This window comes from Cervus canadensis, chromosome 25 (assembly GCF_019320065.1).
Source record: "Cervus canadensis isolate Bull #8, Minnesota chromosome 25, ASM1932006v1, whole genome shotgun sequence".
In the NCBI taxonomy this organism is placed as follows: domain Eukaryota; kingdom Metazoa; phylum Chordata; class Mammalia; order Artiodactyla; family Cervidae; genus Cervus; species Cervus canadensis.
The window spans coordinates 34,535,730-34,553,696 of NC_057410.1; the positions used below are offsets into that span (position 1 = coordinate 34,535,730).

The 17,967-nt window shown below is 36.8% G+C and overlaps 1 protein-coding gene across 1 annotated transcript; it reads left to right on the plus strand.

Annotated features, from left to right (window-relative positions):
* The first annotated feature begins 5,623 nt into the window (after positions 1-5,623).
* On the plus strand, positions 5,624-13,096 carry LUM (lumican). The gene is made up of 3 exons (XM_043446644.1): positions 5,624-5,941; positions 8,365-9,258; positions 12,252-13,096. The coding sequence occupies exons 2-3, from the start codon at positions 8,385-8,387 to the stop codon at positions 12,404-12,406; spliced, it is 1,029 nt and encodes a 342-aa protein (XP_043302579.1). The 5' UTR covers positions 5,624-5,941; positions 8,365-8,384; the 3' UTR covers positions 12,407-13,096.
* Positions 13,097-17,967: the final 4,871 nt, after the last annotated feature.

The following is a 17,967-nucleotide window of genomic DNA, read 5'->3' on the forward strand; positions in this document are numbered from 1 at the left end:
GATGAATATTTGAAATTATATTTAAAAAGTTATTAAACTATTAATATACTTATTTTCCCAGGTTAATATTTGAGACAAGATTTTCTTCATATGCATCAAGCATAGCAACATATCACAACAGACTGAATAAAGAAGGAGCTATAAGAGTCCAGCTCAGGCCTACTAACCCATTTATTAAATAGATTTACAAAAATAAAATTCCTCTCCTTTCACTATGTATATTTCGGAAAATATGGGGTTTTAGTTAAAATATTATTATGTTAACACATAATGAATTCACTATTATTATCTTAAGAAATAAAGAGAGGAGACTACAACTACCAAATATTATTTAATAAATAATGCTTGAACAATGAGATTACAGAAATGTTATGCTTGATTATATCCAAACTTCATGAATGATTGGTGAAAATACATTCTCATATACCATTGATGGCAGTGATAATCAGACCAATAACTAGATAATAACTGTAAAGTCTTAAAAGTGCACACACTTCACATCAGAAATTTCCTTTTTGGAATTTTCCTAAAGCTAAATTGCATTAATGCACATAATTTGATCCACATATTGTATCATAATGATTAAACTGTGCAAACAACAAACAGCAAACATTGAAAGCAATGAAACACTCACCATTGAGCAAAAACACAAGTAATATTTGATACACCCATACAACAGTGTGTTCTGTAACTATATAAAACATGATGCAGAGATATATGTATTAGTTAGATGAAGTAAGTAATCTAGATGAAAAGTGCAAAGCACAAGGAATAAAAGGGAGAGAGAAAGAAATAGCGAGAGAAATGAAATTCTGTTGGGTATATAGAACATGTCTGAAATGCCTGAAGTAATAAATATCTAAAACAATGATTACTTCTGGGGAGTGCGATTGGAAAGTCAGTTGGCTAAGAGGTTATTTTACATTTAACCTTATATTATAACCTGGTATGTTATTAAATGCGTCAGCATGTTATACCATTCATGTATCTTATTTTTACAATGCAAACTAATTAATGCAAAAATACAGTAAACCTTATTATTGAAAATTCTAAAAATATTTTTCGTGTAAGATGCAAAAGAAATGGAAGCAATTGTAGAATGAGCTTAAAAATACACATCCATCTGTAAGGACTCTGAAGATGAAGATAGCTCCATGGCTCATGTGTGTGTGTTAGCTGCTCAGTCGTGTCCAACTCTTTGTGACCTCATGGACTGTAGTCCATCATGCTCCTCTGTCCACAGGATTCTCCAGGCAAGAATCCTGGAGTGGGTTGCCATTCTCTTCTCCATCCGTGGCTCATAAGACATGCTAAAGCTAAGAACGGTAAAAAGATTGACCTGAGGGGAGAAAAAAACTTTGAAATCCATTCCTTTATTTTCTGATTTGAAAACATAAACTACCTACTAAAATGGGATTTTCATTTAAAGTGTGTCTATTGAGATAAGCAGAATAGACAGATTAGGTATAACCAATTTGGTGAAAGAAATTTCAGTGCAGGGGACAGTGCTTTACAAATTATAAGAGAAAGCAAGTGTTCGTTGTAATATTAAAAAATAACAACTACATTATGATATTTATTTAATAAAATTTAATGCAGTTAATTAAATTAAAATGACATTAGAGAATAATATTTAATAATATACAAAAATACCCACAACTTACTGTCATGTGGAAAACACTGCAAAACTGTAAGTGTAATGCTGTAATATTTTTGTGAAAATCAATGTCTGCTGGCTTGTGTGTGTACATACTCACATCTTAAGAAAAAACACCAAAATATAGTAATCTCTGGGCTAGAATATATATTTTTACTTTTTCCCTTAAAACTACCCTCTAATCATACTAAAATTCTCATTTTCCTCTGCATTTTCTAAATATGCTAAAACAAACAACTTTTATGACAGATAAGAAGAGTTGAGTTTGAAATCACAGTGTGTAAAATGGCAAAAATAGAACTTTCTCCTCTGTTAGCAGGGAATTGTCATTATATTTCATCCTATTCCATGCTCTGAGATGACTTCATATCATCGATGCGCAGTCATACCTTACTGCCTAGACAGAACACTGGGGAACATGAGATGCCATTCATCCTGTCCTGTGCTTAATCGCTCGGTCCTGTGTGATTCTTTGCGGCCCCATGGACAGTAGTCCACCAGGTTCCTCTGTCTGTGGGATTCTTCGGGCAGGAATACTGGAGTGGGTAGCCATTCCCTTCTCCAGGGGATCTCCCCAACCCAGGAATCGAACCCAGGTCTCCCTCATTGCAGGCGGATTCTTTACCAGCAGAGCTAGCGGGGAAGTCCGGCCATCCGTCCTACACAAAGGGAAAACAATGTTGAAGCTCTTTGGGCAGAGTACTGGTAACACGGTAGTTCAGCTCTTCACATGAGAAGAAAAAGACCCGGCTGCAGACCTTGGGGAACTGGTTTCATGGAACTCATCCTTTAAAGGATATCTGACATTTATTCCAAATCTGTGGTTCTATGACTCTATGAATAACGATGTGTTAGTCGTTCAGTCGTGTCCAACTCTTTGCGACCCCATGGACTGTAGCCCCGCCAGGTTCCTCCCTCCATGGGATTTTTCTAGGCAAGAATACTGGAGTGGGTTGCCATTTTCTCCTCCAGTCAAGCCCTGCACCAATGGCTTTATACACTGTCCTTTGATGCTCATATGTTTTTCTACAGAAATTATCAAACCCACTTTAAAGATGAAGAGACTAAAGGTATCAAGATCACATACTTTTTTCATTTTCACTCCAGGTAGATTGGTTGAAACAGTTTCTAATCTACATCTATCTTTCCATAAAGTCTGGGTGGTTCACTGAGAGAAAGTGAAAGTTGCTGAGTTCTGACTCTTGGCGACCCCATGGACTGTAGCCCACCAGGCTCCTCTGTCCACGGAATTCTCCAGGCAAGAACAAGAGTGTGGGTAGCCATTCCCTTCTCCACGGGATCTTCCCGACCCAGCAATTAAACCTAGGTCTTTTGCATTGCATTTTACCTTTTGAGCCACGAGGCATGTTCACTACTTTCCAACTGTTACTTTTCTGTCATACATTACGGAATGGATGACACAAGGACAGTCAAGTTGCTGTGAGTCTTGGGGCTTTGAGAAGTCCAAGGTTGCTTTCAGAAAAGTGAAAGTGAAGTCGCTCAGTAGTGTCTGACTCTTTGCAACCCCATGGACTGTAGCCTGCCAGGCTCCTCCATCCATGGAATTTTCCAGGCAAGAGTACTGGAGTGGGTCTCTAGTTCCTTCTCCAGGGCATGTTCCCAACCCAGGGATCCAATCCGGGTCTCCTGCATTGTAGGCAGAAGCTTTACCATCTGGGCCACCAGGGGAGCTCATTCAGAACTGGGTGAGTGAAACAATAATGATTTTCTTCATCATCCTTGCTGGTCTCAAGTGACAGAGGGAGTCCAGTTGATAGGCTGATGTGGCAACTCAATCGTTTTAACAGATTCTGATGAAATCTCCCACATGCATTACCGCAAAGGACCTAATCTCCATTCACTGGGTTGGAAAGCTCAAACCTCACCCAGGTCTAACGTATGCATATGGGAGAATGTGAGTATGTGAAGTACAAAGAAAGAAACCATTGCTTAGCTAAACTTGTGCCTTTTAAAAACTTTTGCCTGGCTAATATTTATGCATTTTCTCAACTGTTAATAATGTTGCCTAGAAAATATTTTAAACTAATTAAATACCTTTTCCTAGCTCCATCCTGTCCACCCTCTTTCCAGTGGGTGAAGGTGCTCATGATTTTGTTTTTCCACTTACTTGTTAGGTGACTTTCAGTGAATTATTTAGACTTTCTGAGTCTCCATTTTTACTTCTCTGAAAATGTGATAATAATATTTAATGGATTTTAAAGCATGAAATTTAAACTTAGAAGTATGTGAACATTCTGAGAATAAAGCATGGGATAAATTAGATACACCGCAAATATTAATTTCATTTCTTTCTAATAAGCCTAAGAAATATGCTTTAAAATGTGCAATAGTATGCAATTATTGGCCTCACAGAACTAATTCTACAGAAAAGGGTATATATGGACAATATCAGCCTCACAATAAGCTAAATCCAACTTAGTGTATTTGAACTCTGTTACAGACAACACATTATTGCTCAAAAGAAAAATCCTTGGAATATATAGCTGGAATTTTTCAAACAAAATTGCAGGTTATAGAAGTTGACAATACTAATGCTTAGTATTGTTTTAGCTATCTTCTTACAATGAGACATTTAATTATATATGACTGATCAATTTACCTCCTTTTTTTTCTTAATTTCTTCTAAGTTTATTTATGTCCTCTATGTAAAACTGTGTTTGTTGTTATTGTTTAGTGGCTCAGTCCCGTCTGACCCCATGGACTATAGCCCACCAAGAGCTCCCCAGTCCATGGAATTTCCCAGGCAAGAATACTGGAGTGAGTTGCCATTTCTTTCTCCAGGGGAGCTTTCTGACCCTGGGATCAACCCGCATTTCCTGCATTGCAGACAGATTCTTTACCACTGAACTGCTGGTGAAGACCCATGTAAAACAGAGGTATTTCTAAGATTTTCTTAAAATGTTATGCTATAAATTACCTTACAATTGTATTAGTTACTTCAAAGAAGATTGTTTTTAGTTTTTAAACTGTTCTCTGACAAAAATGAGGCATTTACACTAATAGTAATTTTTCAGACAAATGCATTATTGATCATGGAGATTAAATTAATTTTCAAAAATCTCATTGCTAAAATGTCACATATTTATCTGAAAAGGGAAAATCTTACAATGTGGCAACTTAAAGTATCTGATTCTAAGAATTCTTATAAACATGAGGAAATGAAAAATTTGGATGGAAAAATGATATAAAAAAGCTACAAAGCTGATACAATCACAAAATGAAATAGACAAGGAATTGAGTAGATTCTCATTTTCTAGAAGCCTGCATCAGGAAATGATAAGGAAACATATGTCAAACCAGGCCTTTGGGAGAATGCAACTTAGCATAACTTTCAGTTTTGAAAAAAAATATATTGCTAGCATGCATGCAATGACAGTGAAAAATGATTACTTTGTGATATTTTTAGTATACATTTATTTTTTCATGTTCTTTTATGTTTTTTGGCAATAAGCTATAGAATACTATTCCCAAGTCAGGTTTTGGATGAATTCCTAAATTAAATCCACAAAATAAGAAACAGGCAGAATATTACTGATTGGTTCCAGACCTGAAGAGCATAAAATGAGTCTGCTTAACATAAGCAAACTGGAAATGTTGATACTTATCACTGGTATCACAGTATAAATGAAGCATTTTAATATTTTAGAAACTAGTGTAAGTTTCTCTTTTGGCCAAAAATTAAGTTGGTTCAAGTAAGAATAAATTTCAAGAGCAATGAGCAAAAAGGATTCAATTCTCCTGAGTCTGCTCATTTACATTTTCCTGAGATGGTTTATTTAGTTGATGATGTACGTGACCTTTGGAGGAACATGATAGTTGGCTGAGAGAACTGTATTCAATTGTCACAGCTATAGAAGTAAAGGGCTTTGTAAGAGAACATTCTCACTGCAGATACCTCATTTGCAGCAGGACCCATTTGGGGTTAAAAGCTAGGTTATATGGGCTGGGTTAGTACTTAGCATCAGCAGCAGCAGCACGTATCTCTTACTCCATAGGGAGTGAGCTGGGCTGTCCTTGCTCACCAAGCCCACCTGCACCTCGTTAGAGAGTGTTTGCATGCCACACCACAAGATCCCCACAATGACATAACTCCATTCAGAGACTGGCGTGACTGGGCTGGGTTTCCACCCCCCCTCAGCTCTTGTATCACTAAGAATCTGGCAGCCAGTTCCGTCCTGACAGAGTTTACAGCATATATTGGTGGATTCTTGTCCATAGTGCATCTGCTTTAAGAATTAACGAAAGCAGGGTCCAGACAGTAAGGTAAGTGCTGTTTTAACTATAGCACCGGGGATGCTGACGGTTTGGGACAGTGTTTATTGTAATAAGAACAGAAAAAAATTCCAGAGCAACTTTGCCAATTGCTATTCAACAGCAAATCCAGTTTTGAGCATTTACTTTCACATCTTGCATAATCTACTTTCCATGATTTATGAATTTGAGATACATTTTATACAGCCTATAATGCCTTCCTTAGCAAAGGATGTTATAAAAAGTTTCAAGGTTTCACTAGAGAGTAGACACAGTGAAACAGTATGGCATTTAAAATGTTTGCTATTTTATGCTAAGTAGTTCTATATGTTAGTTTTGTTAGAACTGAGTTTGGAACAAAGAAAGCCATTTCAATCAGCATTCAAAATATTTTGCAACTGGTATGTCATTATAATTTGTTATGATTTGCTGTAAACATTTTATGCTGTTATAAAACCTGAACAAAAGGATTACTTAATTTTATTTTGATAATTTTAAAGATTTGGGTTGTGGATGTATGTTTCAAGAAACAGGAATATGTTTTAAACAAATTCTGGGAAACATGATTTACTGCTTGGAAAAAAGCCTTTTCTTCATAGCCACAGGTATTTGAAATAACTAGGGGAAAGTAAAGAGTGTTTTTGTTTCATAATGGAGTCATTATATGGTTACAAACTCTCTTTGAATTCAGAGTCCTTGTTTTGACTCTGCCAAAAAATATGGAAGCATTTTTCATTACGATTCAATACTCACATTATAGTTCCCATGTCTATTTTAGTGTATATTGAATTAAAATAAGGTGGACTTATTAATAAAGTAAGACAAATCTTTACAGCATCAATATACTGTAATTTATAAAGAATCCTACAATTACATTAGCACTATGTAATTGTCCTCATGGCCAAGTCCTGTCAACTAAATTTAATGACTCCATCACAATCTTAGGGAATAATTTACTAAGAGTCTGGCTACGTGTTACATTCTGTCTGTTATGAGAGTGATCCTAACAATCTTTTTGAGTGTTTCATCTGCTAAATTTAAGTATTTTATAATTCCAAGTTAAAGAAAGATGTTGAAAATTTCTGAAAGCAGAAAATCCTGCTTATCCCAAACTATCTAGATCCAAAAGCTTGTACCTGTTTCTCACAGGAAGAGATTTTATTTTATGGTATCCACGGGAATGTGGATGCTGCTTCACAGTAACAACTTCCCTCCCAGAATGACCAATTGCTCAGCTATAACTCTTCATTCCACCAAAGCCCAACTCATATCCTATTTTCCTTTACCTATACTGCTAACCCTTTACTTCCCAAGAAATTGAAATGTGCTTCACTGATCCTCACCTTAGCAACAGGTACATGTGAAGATCATTGATACAAATTGTTTTCAATGTATCTTCCCAAATGGATCCTTTCCTACATGGCTCTTAATGCCCACTGTTTAATGCAGACCTTCCTTGTTCTTCCCCATCTTCATTCAGTGAGAGTGCTTAAACCCAGATAAGGGAACCCTGCCTTCTCAAATTTTAACATGAAAAAGGCAGACAAATTGTGAGTGACTGAGAGAAAGAAAAGCTTTCATTCAAAACTTTGAAAAGAACATCATTCTCTATCAGTTAGATCTCTTTCTAGGTTTAAAACTGTTTAGAGTTCGTGACATTTCCTTGATTAACAAACAATAATTTTACTAAAATGAATGCACTAAATACTAATTTTCAAACAGAGTTCTGTAATGTGCTTAAAAGTATAGAATATTAAACAAAAGTTGACATAATATGCACAACCCCCGTTTAAGAAGTCTGTTTCCTTTCTTCAGAGTCAGCAATAAAGACATTTCTAAAAGAATTTTCCACCCTCCCCAGCACCCAACCACTACCACCACCATCATCCCCCCACCCTCAGCCATCTCCAGCAGACACACATAAGAACAATGTTCTTCCAGACAAAATCACAGATTGCCCATGTTCTCAGGAAGGATCTTTTTAATGAGATATTTTAATGATGTTGAATGGTGGGGTAGAGGGTCCAGTTTACAATTGTCTTCTTGTTTTTATTTCTTCTGGTTTTGAAGGTATTCTGAAGCTGCTCTCTAACATGGTGCTTAATGGGCACCTCCCAGAAACCTCTTGCAGGAATCCATGTAATTAAGGAAAGGACCTGGAGAGAGGTTGACTGGAACAATTAGGCCTAGCTCGCCCAGAAGGGGGCGCCAGTGTATGCAATCTGTCGTAGAATCTGTTCCCTTCCCCACACATTGTAAATTTACATCCTTACCCTAATCTTTAAAAACAAATTAAACAGACATCATCAGTGCAGTAAAAAAAAAAAAGCACTCTAAAATAATAAAATTCACATTTGCAAATGCATTTTCTTTCTTCTTAGTATACTTTTCCTGAAAGAATACTATTTTATAATACATATTTTCACTTTATTTAGGATTCAAAGCATTTGCCAAAATGAATCTAGGTGTGTTTCCTCTCCTCTTGGCATTAATTGGCAGTGCCAGCAGCACCTATCCTGATTATTATGATTATTACGATTTCCCCCAATCAATATACGGGAGGTCATCACCAAACTGTGCCCCAGAATGTAACTGCCCTGAAAGCTATCCAACAGCCATGTACTGCGATGAGCTGAAACTGAAGAGTGTGCCCATGGTACCTCCTGGAATCAAGTACCTTTACCTTAGGAATAACCAGATTGACCATATTGATGACAAGGCCTTTGAAAACGTAACTGACCTGCAGTGGCTCATTCTCGACCACAACCTTCTAGAAAATTCCAAGATCAAAGGAAGAGTTTTCTCTAAACTGAAGCAACTGAAGAAGCTGCACATAAATTACAACAATCTGACAGAATCTGTGGGCCCACTTCCCAAATCTCTGGTGGACCTGCAGCTCACTCACAACAAAATCTCTAAGCTTGGCTCCTTTGATGGACTGGTTAACCTGACCTTTATCCACCTTCAGCACAATCAGCTGAAAGAGGATGCCGTTTCAGCTGCCTTGAAAGGTCTGAAGTCACTCGAATACCTTGACTTGAGCTTCAATCAGATGACCAAACTACCTTCTGGTCTCCCAGTATCTCTTCTAACTCTCTACTTAGACAACAACAAGATTAGCAACATCCCTGATGAATATTTCAAGCGTTTCAGTGCATTGCAGTATCTGCGTTTGTCTCATAATGAACTGGCTGATAGTGGAGTACCTGGAAATTCTTTTAACGTATCATCTTTGTTGGAGCTGGATCTCTCCTATAATAAGCTGAAAAGCATACCGACGGTCAATGAAAACCTTGAAAACTATTACCTGGAGGTCAATGAACTTGAAAGTAAGTAGAAAACTGTGCTGATGATTGATTGATACTTCCTCAAGGTTTTAAATACCTAAGTCACGTGACACAAATATTAAATTGGCTCCAGTTTAAAAAAAAAAAACTAAAAATGCCAACAAAATATTTCTCTAGAATATAGAATTCTAGCTTAGTTGTTTATCCAGTATGTGGCTTTTCTTCAGAGTATCCAGATAAGAAATTATTAAGGTCATATAGAATTTAAACACTCATTTCTTCAAATTTAATATTCTGGGCTAATTAATTCTGCTGTGTTAACTCTTGATTTTCATCTGTTATTCTTTGCCTCCTTCATGACTTCAATTTGTGTCTGCATTCATTTCTTGACAATATGTAGCTAAGGGAGAATTCAAGTCCAGAGGAGGCACAATCATCAGAGACTTTAACATATCTCTCCTACTTGTCCCCAGAGCAGCCGCGTCCACTCACGGTCTCCTCTGACGTCTTCACTTGGCACTCAGCATGTTACTCTGCTATCATGACCATCATCCATCTCTGTTTTCCCTGGTACGGGTGGTGTGTACAGTGTCCACAGTGTTTCTTATGAGGACTGTGAGAAAGTTTAAGGACTATGATAAGCATCTGGAATATAGTTTACTAGAATTACAGAGCTTCTTTTTCTTACACACAACCTCATTTGATTTCCCCATCATTTCTCTTTCCTTTCTCTTACTTCTGTAGTTTATTTTTCATTTATCTGCTGGGTAGGAGTTTGACCTGATCCACTTGGGCTGTTTATGCACTCTCCTGATCTCCTGGCACATTTTTCAATTTAAGCTATTAAGATTCGGATCATAAGTTGACTCTTCACCAATATCCACCTTATTTTTTAATGGAAGTTGGCAGAAGAAAAAAACCTGTAATTCACAGATGAAGTTTTTAAAATGAAAACTCAGGTGGGAAACACTGATTCACACAGTAAATAAAAAATTCTATGTGCAAAATAATCTATTGAAATTGAACATGTGTATATTATAAAACTTGGTCCCCTTGTCATACTGGCTAAGGATATTGACACTCCTATCAGAAAAAACTGCACTGTGCCTTATTAATATGCTACTTCATAATTCTGCAACAGTTCCATGTAACTCCTAGTAGAGTTGGGGTGTTCTCATGAAGGAAATCGTGACTGCCAGCTCTGCAATGCCACGTCTTCTTTCTTGCATCTGGAGAGCTTGCCTGTCATGCAATACAGTCAGGCTATCAGAGCTAAACCCTTAGAGCTGTTTCCAGGGGAAAATTCACTATGTGGCAATATATGGTCCCACATTATAAACTTTTGTGGTCAGGAAAAAGGATACTCAGACAGGCCAAAATGCTAACGGAATTTAATATGATTGAGGGCTGAAGAAATCCATTAGATTTGGTGGGTGGAGGTTAACAGGAGCAAGACTACCTCCTACTCTGAGACAAGAAAGGCAAAAGATATAAATGCAGGGGCATTTGAAAGTGGAAAAATCAGTTTTCATTGTATGAGTAAAAAAGAAAGAGCCAGTGTAGAAGATGGGACAGATAGACCAAGAGAGAGATGCCAGCAGCGTCTCGGTGCCAAGCTGAGGCTGTAATTCCAGTTCCCAGCACGTTTAGTCATTTGCAAGTGAGTAGTTACCTTTCTCCCTTCCTTATCTTTGACACTTAGGTATACACATTTCAGGGATTCTTGTCATGTGACTTTGCACGTGTGTCTTCAACTTAGTTTATCTTGCTGCATAATATTTACACATACCAGTTGCCCACATTGTAAGATAAAGAGAGTTCCTTAATGCTTTTCTTATATTAGGAAATGTACAGTCAAAAACTATTTCTCATTTTTCAAACTTGCGACTTTAAGCATTAGACTAGTCACAGATCCTCCTAGTATAAAGCAATTTAGAAGAGAGAAAAAGAAAAGGACACCAATAATTATTCAGTACACAGTAATGTGCTAGCTCTGTGTGAAGTGCCCTACATACCTTAGTTGATGAAATCCTCATGCCACACAGTGTGATAGATATGTTATACTTGAAACTCTGATAAATGTTTCAGAAGGTAAATGGCAGAGATAGAAAACTAATATAGGCCTAGACCCATGTTATTTCCATTGTTCCATACTTTCTCAGAGGCAGTATTGAAAGAAAAATCCCTGGAATTTGACAGATGAGTAATTTAAGACAACATCTTAGAGGGAAAGACTGCAGTGTGTTTGGGGTTCAACTGAAGTCATTGTTAGCTAGAGTTGAAAAATGAAAGAAAAATAACAAGATAAAGGACCGGCATAAGGTTAATCTGAAATAGATTTGTGCCACCATAGGCGGTTTCAATGTACATACACAGGTCATGCTATCTAGTAACCATCTTGGTGTCCATTAAAAACTAAATCAGATGTTCATTTGTGGCAACTTTTTGACCCCAGAAGAAAAGGACATGGACTGAGATGGTGGATATTCCATGATTTGGTTTTTGCTTTGGAGTTTTGAATCTTTGTCATGAAGTGTGGTTGTTGGAAAACTCTCTAGAGTTCATCTATTTAACCCTTTTTATTTTAAGATGCAACAACTCAGAATCCTTACTCTGCTGAGACTGCTCATGTAACAGCACCCCGTCTTAGATTTCCTCAAGCTCGGCTTAATATTTCAAAATAATGCTTAGATAACATGATAGGCTCACTGCATGTCTTTCTATAATCCAGTATTTCTAAATCAAGAACTTAAATAATACTAAAAAGATGTTTCATTAAGAACTTAAGTTCTGTTCCTTCAAACATTAATTGAATCTTCTGTCTTAACCATAGGTATTCTTTACTAAATATTACTGGGCTTTTGGAAGTCTGAAATATTCCTTTAATAGTTCTAAATTCAAAGATACATCAAATAAGTGGGAAGAAGTTCTATTGGATATTATTATAGACTTAAAGATTTTCTTTTTTTAAATGATGGTTTCAAGCTCATGTACTGAAAGAAAAGATTGAAATGTTTTACTCTTTAATTTTCCAGAGTTTGATGTAAAGAGCTTCTGTAAGATCCTGGGACCCCTATCCTACTCCAAGATCAAACATTTGCGTTTGGATGGCAATCACATCACCCAAACTAGTCTGCCGCCTGATATGTATGAATGTCTACGTGTCGCGAATGAGATCACTGTTAATTAATGTCTACTGATTCCAATTACATTGAGGTGTAGCCTGGAGCAGCAGTTTATGGTTATGTTTATTTGTGTGTCAGTTTTTATAGTATTCATTTTTTGATGCTGTTTATTACTTTCATAAATTTCTAATTCTAAGGGAAAATGTTTTGTAAACATTTTGCTACTTTTTTAAAAGAGAAGATGAAAGGCAGGCCTATTTCATCACAAGCACAAACACACACACACACGCCTTGACAAGAAACTTAATGCTTTATTTGTAAATTTAGTGTTTTTTACATCTCTACTGTCAAATGATGTGAAAAGCTTTTTATTGGTTTCATGAAAGTCAAGTTTTATAATTTCTAAATCTTAATGTGTCAAAAAGCATGGGTTACATGCATATGGATGTTTACAGTCCTGAAGCAAATTATCTCAATGCTCAAATGTTCACATTTCAATGTTCAAATTTGTTTAGCTGAAAAATAGATGGTAAATCTTGAGACCAATGATTCTGCAAAATACTAGACAAAAGTCATGAAACAACTACATACATTTAAAGCAGTATTTTTAGTGTTAAGAATATATATATACTTACCTAATGAAACTTTTCTTTTCTAGAATTATGTTTCCCCCTAAGTCATGTGTATGTTTCTTTTTGATTATTTGCATGTTATGTTTAACAAGCTAATAGCAAAATAAAACATAGCAAATGGCATCACTGTGTTTGACTTCTTGTGAAATTCATCTCTCTCCAGTAAAAATAGATAAAATAATAGATTAGAATTTTAAAAATCTCTAGCCTGAAATATTTTGCTTATATTAAATAGAATTTTTTCACCAATCAGAAAGCTCTCCCGATTTTGTCCTTTTGGGTTTTTGTGCAGGCTTCATTTCATAGTCATTGGGCATGGCAGTTGAACTCAGTCTCTAGCACCTCTGCCCTCCCAGGAGGTGAGGGGGAGGGACTGAAAGTTCAGACACTCTCCTGACCTTTTGGGTCTCTTAGCAACAAGTGCCCCCCTCCCCCCTTAGGTTACCTAAGTGCTTTCCAAAATCACTTATTAACATAACAAGAGATAACTTTATTGCTCTTATTCAGCAAACTCCAAAGGTTTTAGGAGTTGTGAGTCAGAAACCTTGGGGTAAGAACCAAATATATACATATATGTAAGAAATATACTTCGGTCAACTGAATGACAAAAGAATATTTCTTGTTAATCACAGTATTACAATATTTAAATCTCACAACTTCCTTAGATATTTGTCATTATTTCCATTCCTGCTGGTTTTACTGATTTATACACAGTGATATTCTATTAAATAAAAAGCAGCTATAAGGTCTCAGCAATCACTCACTGGTTGTAAGTAAAAATGGTGGATCACTCCCAGGACTGAAAATGTTGAATATATATAAATGTTTCTGAATGTGAGATTTAAAAGATCAATTTATCTTGAAACCAATATATTTGTAACATAAGGTTAGAATTTATAATACAGAAAAGGATATCCATGATTCTATACAATGGGGAACCATAAGGCATATAACTTATAACTTCTACCTTACCTAGTTAAAAACAAAGCATATGTTTGGAGCCAAAAGTGCAGTCAAAGATCACTCATCCATGGAGACGCACATATACAGTCTCAGAGGAGTCTAAAATAAAGGCAACATTTCTCTAAAGTATTTAATATGTTTTAACAGAACATTTTTAGAGAACTCTATCTTATGGCAAAATGGCTTATCATCAAAGGACCATTATCAACTATCATTATCTGGCAGACTGATGTATTGTTTTTGTTGTTTAGTAGCTAAGTCCTGGATGACTCTTTGCAGCCCCGTGGACTGTAGCCCACTAGGCTCCTCTGTCCATGGAATTCTCCAAGCAAGAATACCAGAGTGGGTTGCCATTTCCTTCTCCAGGGTATCTTCCCAACCCAGAGACATGTATATTATGTAGTCCTTAAAATGGCTGACAAGGACTAAGTTAAACACAAAGTGACATTTCTTATAGAAGCATCTGAAGAAGACACTAGTTAGATCCTGTTTGGGGACAGGCAGCTCCCCTTTCTAAAGGCCAAACCCCATCTCTCCAGGGCAGAGCTGGAGGAGGGAAGATGCTATTTTCTCTTTCTTGCATTGTGACAGCCTTAGGGAGGAAAAGATATTGGAGACTCTTTATCTGCTCTTCTCTCTTCCCTTCCTCAACTCCCACACCAGTTTTTGGAATGCTTTCCAACATCTCAAGTATATAATCAGCATGTTCAGATGCTTTTCTAAATGCAGATTACCAGCACAATGGCCCAGATATGCAGACCTGGTAAGTCATGCAACATAAGATTCCACATTTTTAAGGAGCATAGGGAATCTTATACTGGTGGGCAGCAATACACATCGTTCAAAACGCTGAGTTAGTGTGATCCGGTCACTGAAATCCGAAACAGTAGAAAAGAAGAAACATCCTCTCTAGGGAAGCAGAATAGAAGAAAGCATGTCATTTGCAGCATACATACATGAGAAAAATATTATTTTTTCTGTATTTTAATTTATTCAAACCCTCATCTGTGAGCAAGGAATAAAAATTGTAACTTCGTGAAGATAATGTACATCATTTCTGCCTCAAAACTAACTCAAGAGTGGCTTCATAGATATTTCATTCCTGCCTGTGCTCCTTTCTCTCTAAGAAAAGGTATCTATCAAGAGAGAGGGCTTAGAATTTAGTTTCATTAAATGTTCAGGAAGGTGCCTAGAGGAAGAAGGGAAATGGTCAAAACAAGGTGAATTTAAAACAGGAACTTCCCTTGACTATCTCACTAACAAAAGTGATTCTGATTTTGTCTCCTTCTGGATAAACAACCCTCTGTGTGGATTAAAGCAATGATGCATGTGAATTATTATTTTTTAATAAGACTGATTCACTGGAGAATTAATGATAGACTGTAAATTGGGCAGGTAGGAGGGGGCTGGGGGTAAGCAAAATGAGAAAAGTCCTTCAACATATCCATTTGAAAATCAATGCTAAGTCATGCCTTTATGGTGAAAGAGAACTATGATGTACTTGGGTTTTGAGGTTTGTGAGGAATTATCATGCCCTAATAAGTACAAAAATACAGATGGAAGATAGACCACTAAATGAGCCAGAGGAATGTTGATTTCTTAGTTAAAAGTTCTTCTACTGGTAATAGCTGTTTTCAGAAATACTGGAGAGTTTAAAAGACTGGTTTTATAAAGGACTATGAATTTTTTTCCTTGTGATCGTTTAAGTTTTGGGTTCCGGTTTTTTGTAGAGCTGTAATTTTATCATAATGATGACCTTAGATTTTTTTCTTTGGTTGAATTTTGCAACAATCATGTAAACTTTTTTAACATTTTTCTCACAAGTAAAAGTAAACGCTCATTTGAGTTAAAGTGAACTCTAAAGCAACTTTACTACCAGGAACTAAATATGTGTATAAAATAATAATGTTGTCAAATTTAAAGTAAACATGCTATGCATGCAGGCTCAGTCACCTATGTTGCATCTGACTCTTTGAGACTCTATGAACTATAGCTCACCAGGCTCCTCTGTCCATGTGATTCTCCAGGCAAGAATACTGGAGTGGGTTGCCATGGCTTCCTCCAGGGGACCTTCCCAACCCAGGGATCAAACCCACATCTCTTAAGTCTCCTGCACTGGCAGGATGGTTCTTTACCACTAGCTCCACCTGGGAAACCCAGACATGATATAAGTGCATGAAATAGACAGAAATGATTTTTTAAAATATCTAGCTGGGTATATTTGTTCACTCACTCATGCACTCAGTAGACTATATTTCTTATAAAGGTATAAAAAAACTGAACCGCAGCACATGGAAGGGAAAGCAGACATTCAGACAATATAAAATGAGTGAGGTCCCCTGTATCTTTATTTCACTTTCTTAATCCCTGGTTTCCACGTCTACTGTGTAGGTGTAATTAAAACTACATGGCACTAGCATAAAAACAGATGTACAGGCCAACTGAACAGAACAGACAGCCCAGAAATAAACCCTTGCACTAATGGCTAAATGGTTTTTGACAAGGGTGCCAAGACTGCACAATGGGGGGAAAACGGGCCCTTTCAAAAAATCTGCTGGAAAACAAAAACAAAAACAAAAACTAATAACTGAATATTAACATGCTAAAGAATGAAGCTGTACTCTTACCTTATACCATACATAAGATTTTACTCAGAATGGATTAAAGATCTAAATATAAAATGTAGAACTATTAAACTCCTAGAAAAAACAGGGGAAAAGTGTCAAGGCAATTAGGTTCGGCAATGATTTTTTTATTACGAAAAGAAGACTGCAGACATCAAAATTAAAGCATAGACCAATAGGACTATATCTAACTTACAAGCTTTTGAATGTCTACAGAAACAAGCAACAGAGTGAAAAGGTAACCTATGGAATGGAAGAAAATAACTGCCAATCACTTATTTGATTAGAAATTAATATCCAGGATACAATAGGAACTTCTACAACTCAACAATAACAACAACAAATCTCCAAATAGTCAAATGGTTGAAACACTAGACCTTTCATCAATGAAGACATGCAAACAACCAATAATCACATTAAGATGCTCAACATCACTAGTCATTGGAGAAATACAAAACAAAACCTCAATGAGATACTATGTCAGTACTAGGATGGTCATTTTCAAAACAACAGAAGAAAAAGTCATTGAGAATGCTGAGAAGTTGGAATACTTGTGCACTGGGAATGTAAACTGCTACAGCCACTACGGAAAAAACTATGGAGGTTCTTCATACAATAATATCTAATGGTATATGTTAGATATTACTGTAAGAAAGACAATTTGAAAAGACCCTGATTCTGGGAAAGATTGAAGGCGGGAAGAGAAGGGGACGAGAGAGGATGAGATGGTTGGATGGCATCACCGACTCAGTGGCCATGAGTCTGAGTAAATTCTGGGAGATGGTGATGGACAGGGAGGCCTGGCGTGCTTTGCATTCCATGGCGTCGCAAAGAGTTGGACACGACTGAGCAACTGAACTGACTGAACTGAACCTAATATATATTTTATATCTTAGATTTTTATCCTCTCAACATTCCTACACATTTGATATATCACAAAATTACAGCGAAGAAACTGAGTTAAGCTAATTTGCCAGGATAATAGATGATATCCAGAGATTTCTCAAGACCACAAACTAGAGAGCATCCTTTCTTCTCTTACTCTTATACCTCACATCCAGTTCATCGGAAGTTTCTAATGAATAAGCCACCAAAATGTATACCAAACCTCTTCATTTCTTCTCACCTCCACTTCTACCTCCCTAGTGCAAGCTTCTGTGGTGGCTCAGACAGTGAAGAATTCACCTGCAATGCAGAAGACCTGGCTTCGATCCCTGGGTTAGGAAGATAACCTGGAGGAGGGCATGGCAGCCCACTCCAGTACTCTTGCCTGGAGAATCCCCATGGACAGAGGAGCCTGGCGGGCTACAGTCCATGGGGTCACAAAGAGTCAGACATGGCTGAGTAAGAACACAATGCAAGCTTCAGTTGATCTGGCCTGAACAACTGTGGTGTCTCTAACTAATC